Below are 19,662 nucleotides of genomic sequence, written 5' to 3'. Positions count from 1 at the left end.
AAGGTAATTATCACAAGTCAACAAGGAGGGGTGCCTTGGTGGCTCAGTTGTTAAGCGTCTGCCTTTGGCTCAGGTCATGATCCCAGGGTCCTGGGATCGAGCCCCGCACTGGGCTCCCTGCTCTGTGGGAAGCCTGTTTCTCCATCTCCCACTCCCCCTGCTTGTATTCCCTCTTTTGCTGTGTCTCTCTCTGTCAAATAAATAAAATCTTTAAAAAAAAAAAAAAGAGTCAACAAGGATACAACGAAACTGGAACCCTCATACATTGCTAGTAGAAAGGTCAAATGCTACTGCCACTTTGAAAAAAACATTTGGCAGTTTCTTAAAAAGTCAAACATAAAGGGGCAGGTGCCTGGGTGGCTCAGTCGGTTAAGCGTCTGCCTTCAACTCAGGTCATGACTCAGAGTCCTGGGATGGAGCCCTGCATCGGGCTCCCTGCTGAACGGGGAGCCTGCTTCTCCCTCTGCCTGCTTCTCACTCTGCCTCTCCCTCCCCCAACCTGTGCTGTCTAATAAATAAATAAAATCTTTTTTAAAAAGTTAAACATAATTTACGACCCAGCAACTTCACTTCTAGGTAGCTACCCAAGGAAAACATGTCCATGTTAAAATTTGTACATAAATGTTCATAGCAGCATTATCCATAATAGCCCCAGACTGGAAACAATAAACAAAATGTGGCATCGCCATACAACAGAGAACTGTTCAGAAATATAAAGGGATAGACTACAGGTACAAGAGGAAGATACTTCAAAAACATTACACTAAGTGAAAGAAGGCCAACATAAAAGACAACTTATGGTATGACTTCCTTTAGATGAAATGTACAGGAAAGGTAAATATAGATTCGTGGTTACCTGGGGATTGGGATGGGAATGAGATGAAGGACAAATGGGCATGAGGCAACCTTCTGGGGTAGAATTATTCTAAAACTGAAATGTGGTGATGGCTGCACAACTCTGTGAATTTAGAAAAATCACTGAATAGTACATTTTTTACGGCATTTAAATTGTACTTCGGTAAAGCTGTTAAAAGGCGCACTTAGAAAAATGATAAATGGTTGCTTTACAAAATATATTTAATCAGTAGCTTTAGGACGTACCATTTGATGGTAATAAAATTGGATAAGAAATGGAAAGAAGTAAAACACACACATGATTTCAGCATGAGTTAACAAAACCAATAATTACGTTTGGGGTATGATTACCTAAGAGGTATAAACAACTATAAGAAGAGTCCAAAAAACCAATAAAAACTATAATCTTTAAAGATAAACTGTGAGAAAAATGCTAAAACAATGAAATTATTTGACCTAAGAAAAGAAAAAGTAGCTTGATCAGGGCCAGTAAGTCACATTGTGGCAAAATCAAATTGCTTGAGTTTTTTTTCTGTTCTTTTTTTTTTTTAATTGTAGTTGATGTACATTATATTAGTTTCAGGTATATGACATAGTGATTTGACACTTATGTACATTACTAAATGATCACCATGAAGTCTAGTTACTATACAAAATTATTACAATATTATTGACTATATTCCCTATGCTATACTTTACATCCCCATGACTTATTTATTTTATAATTGGAAGATTATACCTCTTAATCCCCTTTACTTATTTTGCCCATCCACCCCTAAACTACCAGTTTGTTCTCTGTATCTACAAGTGTCTGTTTCTGTTTTATTTTGTTTGTTCATTTATTTTTTTAGATTCCACATTTAAGTGAAGTCATATGGTATTTTCTTCTCTCTGTCTTGTTTATTTAACTTAGCATAATACCCTCTAGGTCCATCTGTGTTGTTGCAAAAGGCAAGATTTCATTCTTTCTTATGGCTGAGTAATAACACACACCCATACATACCACATCTTCTTTATCCATTCCTCTATTGATGGACACTTAGGTTGTTTCCATATCTTGGCTACTGTAAATAATGCTGCAATGAACATGGAGGTACACATATCTTTCCAAATTAGTGTCTTCATTTTCTTCAGATAAATACTCATAAGTGGAATTATTGTATCATATGGCATTCCTATTTTTAACTTTTTGAGGAACCACCACACTGTTTTCCATCATGGTTGCGCCAATTTACATTCCCTCCAACAGTGCTGGAGGGTTCCTTTTCTCCTCATTCTTGCCAACATTTGTTGTTTCTTGTGTTGTTGATTTTAGCCACTCTGACAGAAGTAAGGTGTTATCTCCTTGTGGTTTTGATTTGCATTTCTCTGATGATGAGTGATGTTGACCATCTTTTCATGTGTCTGTTGGTCATCTATGTGTCTTCTTTGGAGAAATGTCTGTTCATGTCATCTGCCCATTTTTTTAATCGGTTTTTTTTTTGGTATTGAGTTTTAGGAGTTCTTTCAAGTCGTTCAAGTTTTAATTTACATTAGTGGTTCTACCTCTTTATATAGAAAGATCATTTTAAATCTACTAACTTACCCATATAGATAGGAGTCCCACATGTGGTCTGCAGCATGGCTTCACTCCTTCCATGCTTCTTCACTGCTAAGCCAAAATCAGTCACCTGGAAGAAAAAACCCAGCCACCTATTTTCCTGTCCCAGAGTCTACTCATTCTGAAGGCAGGAGTTCCACCACATTGTAATTGCTCTGTATTTAATTCAGAGATTCCTGCGGGTGGAGGGGCTTTCCTTGTCTTACTACTAAGGACCTTGCTTTGGCTTCCCATCCACCCCTCTTTGTGAAGAAGAAACAAATCAGTGGTAAAGAGAAGCTTGGTTTCTCCTACCTGGAGCAAACACCCATGATACTGATTGCTCATTCCTTCTAATTAAACTTACCAGTTCAACATAGGAAGTTATATTTTGAAAGAAAGCATTTAACTTTTTCAGATAAAAAAGTTATTTTTAAAAACCTCTTTCATCGTAAAATACATTCTGGCCGTAGTATGTTTATCGTCTATTTTTTCTGACACTCAAGCTATGTTCCAGTTTAAAGCACTTTTATAAATGCAATCATTATCCTTGTCAGAATTCACAGAAACTGCCCCTTTTTATAATTATTTATAAGACACTATCTCTGATAAGTACCATCTTTTCTTTACTATGACTTCCTTTGTGTTTCTAGAGTTTACTAATTAAAACAATTACTACACTATTAAAAACTACAAGAAGCAAATTAACAGGTCAAAAAGTAACCGTAGAGCTACAAATCCACTGGAGGCCTGCTGCTGCAACTGCACTCTTTCTGCTCAGTTCCAAATCGGGGCCAGTACACATTCGGTTATTAAATATTCAGTATGTGCCCTTGGTCTTGTCTCCCAAGTTGGAACAGCCTTGGGCTGAAAGCAGAAAAACAGGCACATTTATTGATCATACAACCAAAGATAGGCTCTTGGTCCACAGACACTGAATGAAAAGTTTCCAGGGCCTTCTGGAATAAGAAAATGTTCCTATCAATATGTGATACCACTATTTTTCTAAATAGAAAAATCAATTTCTCCAGGAGTTTTCCCAATTACCCCACTTTGAGCATTATAATATGTATCCTTCTCCACAGAAAATCTACACAGATATCAAATATATAAAAGGTTTCATGATCAATTCAGTTCTTTAGAGAGCAATTATTCCTTCATTTACCAAATATTAAGTGAGCACATACTATGTTTTCAGGCATTACTCCAGGTACCAACAGTGAATAAAACATACATAATTCCTGCCCTCATAGAGTTTAAAATGAAAATATTCAAGAATATTTATTTACTTTGGTAAAACAACAATGCTGTTAAACCCACTTATATTACATAGGGATTTAGCTTCTACAACAGAGTGAGTTATTCACAGACAACATTTTATTCCTAAATTAACACATTCATATATTTTGAAAGCAGCCGCTATTAAAGTGCTAAGTAATAAATAATGTATCCTATCATTTATTTGACATTAAGGAACACTTAATTTGAGTAAAGTCTTGAAGAATAAACACTTGGCACATTAATTGTGCTTAGGACATAAATATTAATACCCAGGAAAATTTTCAATGAGAAATACAGACTTTAGCATTAATTTAATATCAAAGGCACAGCCAAGGTGTGTTTTTTTTCTAAATCTGTAACACATTTACATCAAATTACCAGGCATAATTTTGAAATTAATTAGAATTCAGAGCATCTGTTTGCTTGCTATTAACTAATGATTTAGAACTATCCAAATGAATATGTACTTTAAAAAAGATTCAATAGCACCATTTAACTTGTAAAATTATTCTTGTCAGTTACAACCTCTTATGTAAAATTTTATTTTTTTTCTAGCACAAGCCACTTATTTTGCTGCTCAAAAACTTCCAAAATGTATCTAAAAAGAGGACGTACTTTGCTACTTTGCTATCAAATTGTTTATAGGCAAATATTTACCATGATTTCTAATACCTTACCTTTATGTTTAAGTTCATTTCATTGTTATCATCAATAAAGCTGCTTTTAACCATTATGTTTTCCAGTTTTAGATCTCTATGTACTATATCTACCAAGAAAATAAACAACAAATCAAATGAATAGTGCATAATGGAAAAATAGAGGGGACACAAATAGAACAAATAAATATATTTGACAAATTAATGTCCCACTGTTAAAAACTTCAAGGAGGGTCAAGCATAATTCTGCCCTGTTCCTTCCCTTATATTCCAATCCCTTTTCTTCACAGGTTTATCCTTAAGGAGGCATTTTCTTTGACTCCCTCCTCTTTCCCCAACCCCCTGCTGCCCTGGAGGCTTCTCTTTGTGACCAGTGGCCTGGTGAGCGGGGAGGTGGATCCTGCCCAAGGTCAAGCATTCCAGGCAGAGGGAGACAAAAGTAGTTACAAACCCAGTAAGGTTTCCTATATCCTTAGGTCTTCAAATAGAGAATTACTTACTTATTTCCATGCGTATGTTGTCAATCTACACATTTAACATACTGCAACTTGACTATGTGTATACACACTACACTTATTTCAATATATTTTTCTATAACATGAGCACATACTTTCCTAGTCTTTATATGTTAAAATGAAAACAAACAAATGGAAACCCTGAGACACAAAATCTCCAGTTGAACATGTCAGACATCAGGTAGGATTTTTATGCGCATGCAAATAATCATGCACCAAGCACTTCTGTTGCAAATAACTAACTCAGTTCATATCCATAGCAATCATTTCCCTCCACATAAAAAGTTACATGTATCGCTGCTGGAAAAATGCAGCTGAAGAGCCCTGGACTGGCGACCCTACCCAACCATTTACAGTTCCCTAACACAGCTCCCAGAATGTGTTTGTGGAATGTGTGCTGCTGACCTCTTCTTACATAAGTACAGCACAGCAAGTCTCCCTTCTGCCTCCATTGTTCTTCTTTTTCATTGTTTTCTTTGCTATTCTCGCCCACTTCAGAATATTTCTAACAAGTTCCATGAAAAAATCCTGCTGAAATTTTGGTTGGCATTATACTGAATTTATAGCTTAATGTGGGAGAATTGACATTAGCATCATAGGAGGCCCTGGGTTTCCTGTCTTTGCAAAAATTGCTGCCCCTGCCTGGAAGGCCCTCCCTTCTTTTTTGTCTGAGACTGTATTCCTCAGCCCAAATTCTGTTTTCCTCTGTGAATCCCTCCCTGACTTTCCAAATCAAACAAGGCACTGATGCTCCTAATGTTCCTTGTGCCTTATATGACTCTCCATTAGAGAAATTATCACACTGAATTAGTTTGCTTTCTATCCTCCATCTCCCACCAGCCTGAATTCCTTGAGGTGTGGGGGCCTTGTCTTTGTATCTTTCTAATTCTAGCGCAGACCACATGCAGGCGGGGCTTGGGAAATGTCTGTGGGATGGCTGCTGGGTTCTAGTCCAGCTCTGCCACACCTCACCTTGTCATTTCACCTCTCTGGAACTAACTTTTCCTCACGTGTAAAATGAGAAGGTGCTAAAGTCACATGTAAGATAAACTAAACTTGAAGGAAAAAAAAGGAGCCTGAGGAAAAGCAGCAGCAATAACAACCAAAAACAGTAAAGAAATTAGAATAATTTCTAAATGTGGCTTTTAAGGTAGTGAAACTATTCTGTATGATACCATAATGGTAGATACAAGTCACTATCCATTTGTCAAAACCCACAGAATATACACCACCAAGAGTAAACCCTAATGTGAACTATGGACTTTGGGTGATAACAATGTGTCAGTGTAGGCTCATGGCTTGTAACACATGTACCTTCTGGTGGGGATGTTGATAACAGGCCGAGGCTGTGCGTGTACAGGGTATATGGGTATATGGGTATATAAGGGTATATGGGATATCTCTGTAATGGCTGCTCAATTTTGCTGCAAATCTAAAACTGCTCTAAAAATTAACTCTAAAAAAAAATGCCTAGAATATACAGATTTTTTTTAGTTTTATTTAAATTCCAATCAGTTAATATACAGTATAATATTACTCTCAGGCGTACAATCTAGGGATTCAACACTTCCATACAATATAAGTGTTTTGAAATTTCACTTTTATTATTGACTTAGCCTACTTTTGATTTGACAAGATTAGCTGCTTTTCAAACTGTTGAATAGAAATATTCATCCTTGTCTGTGTACAATGCAATTGTATACCTGCCTTGTTTCTAATTAAAATATACTTATTATATTTAATTAAAGTCTTAAAAAGAAAAAATTCAGAAAAATTTTCAGATGAAATCTTCTATTTTAGTAGGGATCACTTCTGTGACTCTGAACCCTGAATGCAATCACCCTTAAACAAAAGCACCATCTGCATTCATGGAGTCAATGAGCTGGATGACTCTCTTCTTACCCTTATTGTGAAGATAGGCTATAGCTGATGCGAGACTTTGAATAATCCATCTTGTCTCATTCTCAGAGAAATGCCCTTTCCTATCCAGAATTTCTTTGAGTTCTCCATCCTCACAAAGCTCCATCACCAGGTACATTTTCTGACATTATAGATTTATAAAGAGAGAGAGAGAGAGAGCAAATTATATAGTTGAGGATTTTAAAAATATTATATATTGCACATGTATCATAGAAATATGATCCCAACCTAAATCATCAATGTACTTATTCAAAATTATTTATTTCCTATCATGTACAAGACACTGTGCAGGATACTAGAGGAACAAGGAGGTATAAGGCATAGTTCTTACCCTCAAGGAGCTCACAGTAGAGTTAAAAATACAATATCGTGTGGTGAGTGCCAACAGAAGGGGTATAGCCAAAACGGCATGAGGTTACCAAGGAAAGAAGCCTCTGCTTAAATTCTGCTCCCTGAGGAGGTGATATTAAAGGCAGGTCTGGATAAACTGAATCGGGATTTATGGGTAGAGGATGTGGGTAAGAACGGGCTTAACGCATAGTATTCGCAAAGATTCCAAAGACTGACACAGCACTGGCTGTTGAAAGAATAACGAATATCTCCGTGTTAACAGCATTAGGAGTTTGGTGGGGCAGAGAAGAGTGGAGCGGTGAGGGGTGAGGCCAGAAAAAAACAGGTTGGTGCCAGGTTGTAAAGACTCTTGGATGTCATGCAGAGGAGTCTGGATTTTTTCCCCATATGCAGTAAGGAGCCACTGAAGTTTTTTAAGCTGGTGTCTGGAGCAGGGAGAAAGGCGTGTGCTATGATCAATTTTGCATTTCTAAATGAACACTCCAACAGTAATGGGCAGCAGGGCGCGGTGAACTTTTTCTCCAAAGGCCAGATCCAGATGGTAAATATTTGTGCCTTTGCAGGTCATACAATCTCTTTCGCAACTACTCAGCTCTGCTGTTACAGCGTAACAGCACCTATAAACAATACAACAAAACTTTATATATGTACTGTGAAATTTTAGTTCCATATACATTTCACGTGTCATCAAATACTACTTTAAAAATTTTTTTCAGTCATTTAAAAATCTAAAAAACTTAGCTTGTGGGCCATAAAAACACAGGCAGCATGCCAGATTCGGCTCGCACGCTATAGTACGCTGACCTCTATTTATGGAGGGTAGATATGAGGTACAGGATGTACACAAGAAGGGGAAGAAAAAAAAATACATGAAAAATGCCTAAGAGGAAGAAACAGTGGGACTTAGTAACTAATTAGGTATATATGGGAAAAAGCCACGGATGAAATGTCTCTTCCGTATCTGCTGTTTCTGTTGATGTAAATTAAGATCACTTTAGGTCTTCCCAAAGTCAAGTCATTTCTTGAGTCAAAAAGATTCACAGTCAACTAAAATACAAGCCTTTTTCATACCTATTTCATACCTTTCATAGACTACCCTCCATGTCTCCATTCCATCCTCTGCTGCTAAATTTTTGTAAATGTTTTTTAAGATTTTGGGGTCTGATTCTATTCTATCGCCACTATTAATGCAACTTCTGTGTTCAATCAGCAAGCATGAAAACAGGAACAGAAGATTAACACCCCTTCTTCTAACAGTCAAAATTCTGGTTCACTAAGCCTCAGGATGCTTTGGAATTTCAAAAGTCACTAAAGAATTGTGCAAAGTCTAACACATAAATAAGCTTTTGAACTGTGCCATATTTTTTCCACTGGTAGCACTGTAGGGATCATGGGTACATAAAATGGTAAGTGAACTATTTCGAAAGAAAAGTGACTTTAGCAGTGCTTACAATATAAATTGATGTTAATTTTAAATATGTAAGTTGATAAAAGTTATATCAATAAAATTTTTTAGAAGTCTTTTTATAATTATTAGAAATAATTGCATAGATCAGAACAGTTAGACTCACAAGAAACCATAACAAACTCTGACTAGATGATAGTACTAATACCACGGCTTACCTAATCAAGTAACAATTTCCATTCATCTGTAAGATAGTTTCAGTAGAAGTTCTAGGCATTTGTGTGAGTTAGCGTTGGGAGGAGACAGATCTGATCTGGTGAATCAAGGGCCAGCAGTGCATTAAAATAAATAAACCAGCAAACCAGTCGCAGATGATGATTTCCTTTGCCTTCAAACTATTCTAGATTTGGACTCCCACTTGTGCCAAGATGGAGTAACAGACTGACCCTCCCTCCTGAAACAACTTGAGAAATGGACAAAACCTATAAAACAACAATTTTCAGACATTAGACATCAGGCTACAAAGGGCGATGATTCCTGAAAGACAGGACAAACACGGAGCAAGCCCCATGATCATTCCAGCTTACTGTCCAGAGAGAGTTTCCAGGCCATGGGGCAGTGAGAAGGAATACCAAGAGAGCCCCGGAGTCTCCATGAATTGAGGAAAGGGAGTTGGGAGTCCAGAAAGGCCAAGACAACTTAAGTTCACAGGACAGAGTATCAAAAAGGAGAAAGCTGTACGTAGAGAAAGCTCCAGAGATTTGCAGAGGCTGCCCTTCAAGTCTTCAGCAGAGTACTGCTCAGTTCATGTGTATGAGGGAACTACCCGAAGCTGGATAAGGAACCATGCAAGAGGAACAGAGAGTAATCACTGGAGCATACACATGGCCAGAAAGAGCTTGTATTCCCATTAGCCAGAGTGGAAAATCTCATAATTCACAGGACATCAGTAGAGTACTCTCAAAGGGTCCTACTTCTTTAGTAAGAAAAAAATAGCCCTAGATCAAAGGTTGCTCTGGCTTAAAGCAAGCTTCAGAAGTATCAGACTGTTTCCAAATAACTATGTCCTACAATAAAGCTTAAGAGTAGTTATAAGAATATAAAAATATCTAGTGTCCAATCAAAACCTAACAAGCATATAAAAAAGAAGGAAAATATAACCCATAATGGACAAAAAAATCAATCGAACTTGACCTAGAAATGACACACATGATAAATTAGTAGAAAAGAACATTAAAAGCTATTATAACTATATTTAATAAGGAGGAGTAAATACTGAGCATGTTGAATAAAAAGGTGGAAGATACACAAAAGAATCAAATCAAATTTCTGTTGAAAAAGAGAAACAGCACACATGATGTTACAGGAAAAGAGATGACTGAATCTGAAGACATTGCGATGAAAACTCTGTTAAATGAAACAAAGAGAGAAAAAATATTGATAAAAATGAATAGAGCATCAGCAAGCTGTGGACAATACCAAGCAGTCTAACACAGGTACTTGGGAGTCCCCACAGTGGGAGAAGGCAGAGAAAGTATTTGAACAAATAATGGCCAAAGATTTTCTAAATTTGAGAAAAGCCATAAACTCACAGATCCAAGAGGCTCCATGAACCCCAAGCATAAGAAACATGAGGAAAACTATAGCAAGGTATATGAAATCAAGTTGCTTAAAACTGAGGATAAAGAGCAACACTATTCTAAGAAGATTTGGGGATTAAAAAAATAATAACTCTAAGACTGAACTGAGTAGACTTCGGCACCATTGCCGTACACTGCTCCCCTGAAGGTTAACTGGTCTTTCATAGTTACTAAGCACTCCTAATGAATCAAACTGATTATTTCTACCTTAGAGACTGACAAAGGAAACAAAGAAGAATAGCTAACAATTAAAGAGACAGATCTTTATATCCATTTTTCCATTTAATCCTTCAACAACCAAATGAGGTTGATACTAATATTAAACCCATTTTTTAGATGACGAACTGAAGTATAGAGAGGTTGAGTAACATCATAATCTCATGGCTAATAAGTGGTAGAGCCAGGATTCAAATGCACAGGCAATCTGACGCCAGAGTCCACATGCCTAACCACATATTATACTGCCTCCAAGCAGAGAAACACCCAAACCCACCGGCACCAAACAATCCGGAGGCAGAATGGCAAATAACCCAGGCTTCACAACAACTGAAAATGAAAATTACAGGCATTTAAAAAGAATGATAACTTCTAGGGAAGAAGGACAATTAAACGCATTGGTAAAACACAGATGATAAAATACCTTCTGCACAGTGCCAAATATAACCATGCCAACTTTATTGGAAAGCTAACCTTGCAAAATGATGACAATATTCCAAAAGACCCTAATGGAGAAACCAAAGACCAAAGCAAAAGGAAAGCCATCTCTAAGGAAGCTCTAATCACTATCTGGTTGTGCATGAAGTTGTTTCAATTCTAAGCATTTATTTGCAACAAGCCACCCAGAAATATCACCAAAGACATCAATCTAATCATCAGACACCTAATTATATAATCAATAATAAAAGCCCTCCAGAATGCCCTCATCAATCTCCAGTGACAGACACATGCCAAGGACTTGAGCAACCATGCCCTACAGGGGCGACTTCAGAAGGCAACGATGTTCGTTTGTGATAATAACCACTTTGAAATGCATCACCTGATCAAGCCTTACCTTAGGCGTCTCAAACACTTGTTCCAGATGTATGATGTGTTCATGTTTCACACTTTTTAGGATGTTCACCTCCCGTTCGAGTAACTTCACAGCAGAGCTTCCAGCCTTTCATAATGAGGACGCATAGATTTCACATATGAATGTCACTCCTACATACCTCAATATAAAAGTTCCTGTTATTTTTACATTTTTTCCCTACATTTTTTGGAGAAGTTCCTTTTTCAAAAGATAACATGCAATTTATTTCCATGATAAGATTAAATTATGGTCCTTCTTTCCTTTGTCCAATTTTAAGTTATATATAATTTGGCCTCAAGCCACATCTGTTTCTTGGACTGTCTCTATAAATTAACTACAACATGGGCTCTGTCCCCCTGACAGATTATTCCAATTTTGAATATGCCTTTCAGTATTTCCTTCAAAATCATGTTCATCCTTTGATGTTAGCATAATAAAACCAAAATCTACTTTCCAGGGACATCATTTGGAGAAGATAAAAACAAAATGTTTTTCTTCTGCTTTGTTATTGTTTTGTTTTGATTGTATTTATATATACTTACATATAAAGTATATATATTTATATATAAAAGAAATAATAGGCAGTGAGATTCTACACCTAGCCCTGCAATTATCACTTCCTGATACCCTTAGCTTCAAAATTACCTGGAGAGAGAAAGATCTTGCCTTCAGATCAATCTAACTCCTCCTCCTCTTTATCTCCTTACATGTACCCCTTAACCATACCTGATGGCAAAAGGTAAAGGCAGGCACACCCCAGGGAGCACAAATCAGGGTGCAACTAATTTTCTACAAAGTCATCTAAGAAAGTCTGGAAGGGCTTTTTCTACCCTCAGCACCACTACCACCACCCCAATCGTCACCCCATTGATATCTAAATTAACATCCTTATCTGAAGAAAAGCATTGCCCTCATCCACATAAAAATATCGGAGAAAGGGATTACAGAGGTCTTATCCCTCCTCTCCCCTCCCCATGCCCCCAGCAAGTTTGGAGAATACATAATAGTTCCTAAAGGACTGGAAAGGGATGGATCACAGGGCAAACTTTACCTAGTTAACATTTTACCTACGGCCATCCCTGCTTCCAATGACCTCTATCCTTCTACGTTACTATCTCAGGAATGAGTAGGAAACCACCTGCCCACTATACCCTGCCCAAGGAGGATGAAAGTCACATTTTAAGGTTATCCTAGAAGGTCAAGGGAAAAAGTAACTGTGAGGTGTGAATTCTTATCTAGACTAGATGTGGAAAGTTACCACAATTTCTCCTAATATCAGTCTCAATTCTGTTCCTACCTCCCTTCCCAAATGTCTTGACCTGCATATAATGAAGTAATATATTATCCAATTCATATATTGACTATATAAATTTATTTGACTTCACTGGTGTTTGTAAATGCTTATCATCAATACGTGTGTGCAAGATGATGAATTCCTAAAGTTGCAAGCAGGTACCTGGCTGTGTAAACCTAAAACCTAGCCCCTAACCCTACCTGACACCAAAGGGGCAAAGGAAATAACATCCCATGTAGCACCATGATTCTAGAATTCTAAAGATTTCTAGTAAGGCTCTAGATCTCCCTTTATTAAGACGTATATGTTACTTTATTAAACTTTAGGAAGAAATGGTATGTAATTTACTATAGTTTGTTTTAAAGAATACATAAAACTTACTATTTCATTTTGTAAATGTAATATTTATCATCAAAAGCCCAAGAAAAAAACACTGTATTTTGTCTTTTGTTTTTTCCAGGCACAGAAGTTTTTTTTTTTAAAGTTAATGAAATGATCAAGATGTAAATAAGAATCTCCCTTAAAGAGAAGCCCAGTCATTGTCCACTCCAGGAGAAATCAGAGCAGGTGGGATAAATAATCACAGGAGGAAACAGAATCAAAGGAGAAGAAAGGATAGGAGAAAAGTCGTTCAGAACCACATACATCAGGAGATAGTGCCAAGACTTAATCTAGCTAAGCAATCTCTAGCCCCCGGCCCTACAACTACAGACTGAGAATCAGCCCTAACTTTCAACTCACTCTGGAAAACTTTACCCTCACTTGGTTATATTGGTTATGTTAGTTGATGCTTCATTTGCTTTTCCCAGATAGCGCTTGTCTACTTGACTTCAAGAACTGGTCCCTTCCCAGAAGGCCAGGGCAAGGACCACACTTCCCCAGGGCAACAGCCCCGGCCCTGCCCTCAGGGTCAGCTGTGTTATCAGTGTGGACACCATACTGCCCATTCCCCCACCCCCCTCACCCCCCACCCCCCACCCCCAGCCCTGGCTCTGTGTCCTCAGTGTGGTGCTGCTAAGAAGTCTTACCTTGTCTTTGTTCACTTTTTTAATTGCCCACTTAGTTTCTGTTTCCTTGTCTGTGGCTTCAATGACCATTCCAAAACTCCCTTGTCCCAATATTTTTCCAAAGGTATAGAATTCCTGGATAAAAAAATAAGAGCTCCTTTGTCTCTCTCTGCCATTCATCAGGTATTAAAAATGAACACATAATACTGACAGATATCCACCCAAGGGAAGGGGGTTTCTGCTCCAGGGTAAAATCAAGTAGAAGATACCACATCTTTGCTTCAATATTAATAAAAACATCTTAATTAACCAAAAATAAGTTTTGACAAATTTCATTAAATGTCCTTTGGAGGAAAACCATAAAAATCCTAATGGAGAAATATGGAAAACCTCAAAAGTACAAAAACAACCTACAATATTAAGGAAATGTCTTCATAAGAAAAAGGAGGAATGAAATATTAATGCATACATATCTGTGTGTTTATGTGTATAAAATACATTCACCAAAGAAATTATCCCCAAATTCTGAGAGCTATACTGTAAAATCAACACATATTAACCATTGAATACTTCCTGCTTTTCTGTTTACCAAGTAACACTTAATCTTCATTTTTTCTATCAAAAATTGCTTCTATTGTTTTATTCCTTTTGTTTTAGAAAAAGCAGTATCTGACAGAAATTTTAATATAAATCAGCACTGGGAAGAAAATAAAAACCATCCTTAGTAACACTATCCAGACCAAGAATCCTTCCACTTATTATTTAACTTCTGATGGTAATTATACTTATCATGATGAGCATAGTGAAATGAGCAGAATTGTCAAATCACTAAGTTGTACAACTGGAACTAATATAACATTGTATGTCAACTACATTTCAACTTTTTAAAAAAAGCATAGTGCCTGACATAATAAGCACTCAATAAAAGTTAATATTATTTAAAAAAAAAAAAAGAATGCACTGCTTTTTCCAACACCAGCACCCTGGTTCACACTGTAAAATAACAAACAAGTAACACATTTTTACTTCGATTTCTTGTGAATTTGGTTGGGCTGGGGGGAGTTAGTCTCCTTTATCCAAATCAATATCAGAGCATTAATAAGAGCAGGGTTTCTGGACACATCATGCCTGGGGATTAGAACAGGACAGAAGAGCTGAAGGAATGCCACTAGGCGAAGCCTCTGCTGGGTTAGCAGCCAAAGCCTTTCCGGGAGATGCAACTCTCTCTCAGCAACCACTTTCACCTTTACCACACAACAGATAAATTAGCTGCTAGTCTTCATACCTTTTGCTGCTGCTTACATTCTTGTCTTACTTTCATAAGAAAAGATTCAATGCCCAACTAATTACTCACTGGCTTCATGAGGGATTCCCTGACTGACTCTGCACCATGGTGATTGTTCCATTATCTTGACTTCCCTCAGCACGTATGCATTGGTCCTCAAACACTATTAGTACTTTCCTTCTTACAAACACTTTGGTTCATGTTTTTCTCCCAAGATGGTCTAGAAACTTCTTAAGAAGCTTTTCCTTTTGATTCCTTTAAAAAGCTTACCCTGAAACTTTGTAGGTAAAATATTCATGCTTGGCACATAGAGGGGAAAGTGGAAGGAAGGAAGGAAGGAAGGAAGGAAGGAAGGAAGGAAGGAAGGAAGGAAGGAAGAAGGAAGGAAGAAATGTTCAGCTTCAACATCTTAGAATTTCCTTAGATGGTTCCTTGTGATATATATTTTGTACAAAAATGGATAAAACACAACTCCTGTTTTCTCAGAATTTGTAATCTGCTCAAGAGACAAGATTATCACTTAAGTCATAAAGTCTTAAGTTAAAAAAAAATACAAAACAACATTGGGGCCAGAGACCACAGCTAAAATGCTGGGAAAACAGGTGAAAACATCACAAAAGAGGTAGCTTCTGAGATCGGCCTGTGAGGGAACAAAGGCAAATAATTGAGAACTTTTTTTCTATAATCCAAGCAAAGCAAGAAAGGCATTCCAAAGGAACAGTGCAAATATGGAATGAATGAGTGAATTGGTAAATGAATGAATCAATCAATAAATCCAGTCAGCAAGCCAGCCAATCAGGAACCCTCTACATATATACACCTGCAAGAGAAGTGACAGACTGGCTATGTGGAGCTGAATCCTGGAGGAAGAGCTTTAGATTAATGGTCTTGAGTGTTGTGAATGGCAACCCCTAGACTCACACAGGGTACATCCTGCCCAAGGGATGGTCCCCAAAGCACTACTTTCAATGATTTATAATTACTTTGGTTCCTCCTTCTTCCTATTGCCACTTAATAGTGAGAATCAAAGTCAGAAAACTAAGATGACTAAAAGAAGACAAAACACTTTATTTTTTATCATATTTATATCCAACTCCCAACAACATATTATGAAAAATGAGTAAAATCCTAATTTTAATGATCATTTATCCATTTTGTTTTCCACAGAACAAAATGATCTAAACTTTATAACCATCTCCCCAATTTTCCTTGACCTTTAAAAACTAAACTCCCATTTGCTCTTTAAACATACAGAACCACAACTTGGACGCAGTATTTTAATACCATTTATATAGGATTTTTTAAATGAGGAATGGATATAGAAATAGCCCAAGTGCCCAACTAGTTTTATAAACTAATCTTTTTCTTCAACTAACTGCTTTGACATCATTACATCGTGGTGAAAATGAGGAAATAACTTCTTATTTGTAATAATTTTAAGAGGATGCTATAAAAATGGTAATGCAGATCTATTTTTATTGATATAGAAGTCCATGATATAGTGTAGAGTGTGAAAGCACATATGATATGATCCCATTATGAAAATGTGTGCATGTGAGGGTGCTGACACTGGTATGTGGAAAGATGCTCATCTAAATATTAAGAGTAGTTATCTCTGGATAGTAGAATTTTGGATGACTATAACTTCCTTTTTTATACTCTTCTGAAATGTTTAAAAACTTTACAATGAGCCTGTCCATTTAATGGGAGGAAAAAACTTCAATTATGCTAGTTAAGGTTATTTCTTAAAAATCTGTATATATTTGAAATATTTCATAATTTAAAACAGAAAAAAACTGAAAAGAAAAAATAGAATAACATACATGCACAGAAAAAATAAAAGTAATAAATGTTAAAATTGGTTCTATCTGGCTCATGATTTTTTTTTTTCACTTTTCTATCTATATTTTCCTACTATTTTACGCTGAGTACATTTTATTTTTATAAAAGCCCTATTGCTAAATTTAAAACTCAGTAAATTTGTGGATTAAAAAAAAATCCAGCCTTTTATTTAAAGTTATAAAAAGTTAGAATTACTCAGGAAGTTTTTCTGATCCCTTCAAGTAAATTGTCAAATATCTCTTGAAGCAACTTTTTAAAGTTATTTAACATGAATGCAATTTTCTTCTTGTAGTTGTTCTTGTTGTGGTTCTTTTAATCTGATGTTAAAGGAACACATTTTAATTTCTAAAAGGGTAATAACACTCAATCCATAATAATTAGAGTCCTTGGAAGAGTCAATTGGTACCATATTGGTATCCGTCCAATCAAAAATGGAGGGGTCCATGAGGGAAATTCTGGCCTCACTACCAGTCATCAAAGAAATGAAAAGCCAAATCATCTCAAGTCATCTGTCTTGAAGAAGTCTACACAAAGACTCCAAGATTGCTCTCAGCAATGGGCAAGACCTAAAGACCAAAATGTTCTCATTTTGCTAATAAAAATGCCCTCTGCTTTAATTAAAGTCTATTTGGTGTTCTATAAACAGAAAAAATAATTAGTCTGCATTTTCTTTTGTAAAGACTTTGACATACTTGAAACCCATAAATTTCTTTTCTTCCCTTCCTTAGAGACTAATTTTTAAATCATTTTTGCCATTAACCATTGACTTAGATGTTCCTAGCAGTTTCACTTTGCTTTCTATTACCTGAATAGCAGCTCCATTGTCCATCCTTATGTGAGGAACCTTTCCTTCTGTAATGTTGCCCCGACTCCACTGTTGCTGAGATGTTTTTCTCTCCACGTTTGAGGTTTTTGAGGGCTTACACCAAAAGGAATAAAAAAATTAAGATGTAATATACTTGTAGTACAAATATAATGTGCTTGTATCTTGACAAAATAAGAACTCTAATTTCAATAATCTGACAAATCTTTAATGTGTGCCATGATATTTACTGTCTTTTCCAAATTCTAAGCCCTATATGATTCATTGGCTCATTATGCTAAAAGGGACCACAAGAAACCAGCCATTCAATCTAATCCCCTGAATCCAGGCAAGTTCGCATGATAACCTGCATCACAAATCTAATAGAACCTATTGATTCTATTAACCTATAGATTCTAATAGAACCTATGATTACCTATTGATTCTTTAAAATCACAAGAGAAGGCAACTTCAGAGCTTTCTCAATCACCCTTGTTTCAAAACATAACAGTCATCCCCAATAGGTTATATATAAAAAATTATTGACCAAACATTCACAAAATATCCTTTGAATGAAAACAATATAGTAACAAGACACTCAGAGATGTCTATATGGCAATAACTATACCATAATACAAATAAAAAATAACAGTTTAAGGTGAAAATTTGAAAAAGGTGCAACTCTGAGGACTGGGAACCCAACTTTTCTTAAACTTACTGCTCTCTGTCTCCAAAGTTGTGCTGTATCAACTACAATCTTCCACACTTGCCTCTTCTCTATAAAGGTAGAATACACCCAAACCAGTCTGACCAGGTAGTCATAGGTTATAATTAATGTAAACTGGTTTTGCAAAGTATATTGGCTATCCCATCCAAAAACCAGGAATTGTCTTAAATAATAATCACCCTATATTTAACTACAACCATAAATCCCATTCTGCACCAGTTGAAGAAAATGCCCCAAAATTCAGATTTAATCCAACTTGAAAACCAATTCATTTCTGTATATACCATTAAAAAATAAAGAAGCTGGAATAACATTCCAAATTATTCATGATCCTGGCAAATAACTAATTTGGCAGTGGATGGAAATATCATAAAAGAAATTATTAACCAATTTTGTTCACCTCTTACATAAGATAGAATGTTCTTTTAATAGTTAAGAAGGCAATGAATTAGCTGACAAGGGCCCAAGGGATACCGATGAATCTGAGGATGGGATTAGGAAATGGGATTCCAACTTATGTTGGGATAGAGAATCTTCAATATTTACCATATCTTTCCCAGAGGAACTATCCATGCTGGTTTGGTTTTCTTTTTTCCTCTCCGGTGAAACCATAAATTCTGAGCTGCCAATGCTTGATGCTTGGGACATTTCCACCACAGAAATTGGAGAAAGCCTTGTTTTACAGGCACATACAATAAATGCACCTTTCTTAGAAGTAGATGAACAGTTGGAACATTTTGTGGATTTTTTACCAAAGCCACTATTGGCCATTTGCTTAACCCTGCAACAAAAGCAACTTGAAAGAAGTTTCTACTCTTCGAGGAAAAGAACCAGACCAAAAGGGATAAGGTACGCCGATGGTGAAAACTGTAACTTCCAGTTGGCGAGGTCCTTAGAGGAATGATGCACTACACTTACATTCACACATGAGAGCTGTAGAAAGAAAAGAAATAATAATTTAGAAAGTTCTTTCTTATTCTATCACACTCCTATAAATCAGAGAAAAACTAGCAACTAGCACCAAAGGCATCTTGCCTATGCATGAAAAGTTAATATTTACAGCAAAATTAGGACATATTTCTAAAAACCAATGGATTGTCATCTTTCAAAATTTAATTCTTGAACTCCAGACATTTTATTTACTTAACAATTGAAAGAATCATTTCTGTTCAGAACCATAAAACTGCTGAAAAGCATGGTCTAAGGAAATCAGTTTGGTGGGCTGACATCAATTTTTTTTAATTCTAAGAAGATAATATGAGTATTTTGCATAGATCCTTGGTAACTTCTATGAAACTTCTAATTATAAAGCTATATAGGTGGAGAATGTTTGTGTATGTGTATGTACTCAGTCACAGTATAAGGCATTTTTTATTGAAGTATAATTGACATACAACATCATATTAGCTTTAGATATACAACATAATGATTCAA

General features: G+C 36.3%; 1 protein-coding gene across 3 annotated transcripts in view; it reads right to left on the bottom strand.

Moving 5' to 3' along the window:
- Positions 1–19,155, bottom strand: part of STK33 (serine/threonine kinase 33) — a 70,008-nt gene extending 50,853 nt beyond the window's left edge. For 2 of the 3 annotated variants that reach the window (XM_021685743.1, XM_044919453.1), the window contains exons 1-7: positions 18,775–19,155; positions 17,505–17,618; positions 13,594–13,707; positions 11,254–11,358; positions 6,789–6,927; positions 4,393–4,481; positions 2,441–2,525 (exon numbers count right to left, since the gene is read on the bottom strand). In XM_021685743.1, coding sequence (XP_021541418.1) covers positions 2,441–2,525; positions 4,393–4,481; positions 6,789–6,927; positions 11,254–11,358; positions 13,594–13,707; positions 17,505–17,618; positions 18,775–18,999 — 871 coding nt within the window. In that variant the 5' untranslated portion in view covers positions 19,000–19,155. The remainder of the gene's footprint in view (positions 1–2,440; positions 2,526–4,392; positions 4,482–6,788; positions 6,928–11,253; positions 11,359–13,593; positions 13,708–17,504; positions 17,619–18,774) is intronic. The other variant, XM_021685744.2, reaches the window with a different exon arrangement.
- Between the last annotated feature and the right edge of the window lie 507 nt (positions 19,156–19,662).

This window comes from Neomonachus schauinslandi, chromosome 11 (assembly GCF_002201575.2).
Source record: "Neomonachus schauinslandi chromosome 11, ASM220157v2, whole genome shotgun sequence".
Lineage (NCBI taxonomy): Eukaryota > Metazoa > Chordata > Mammalia > Carnivora > Phocidae > Neomonachus > Neomonachus schauinslandi.
Note: the sequence above shows the minus strand (reverse complement) of the source record. Positions and strands in the feature narration are given on the sequence as shown.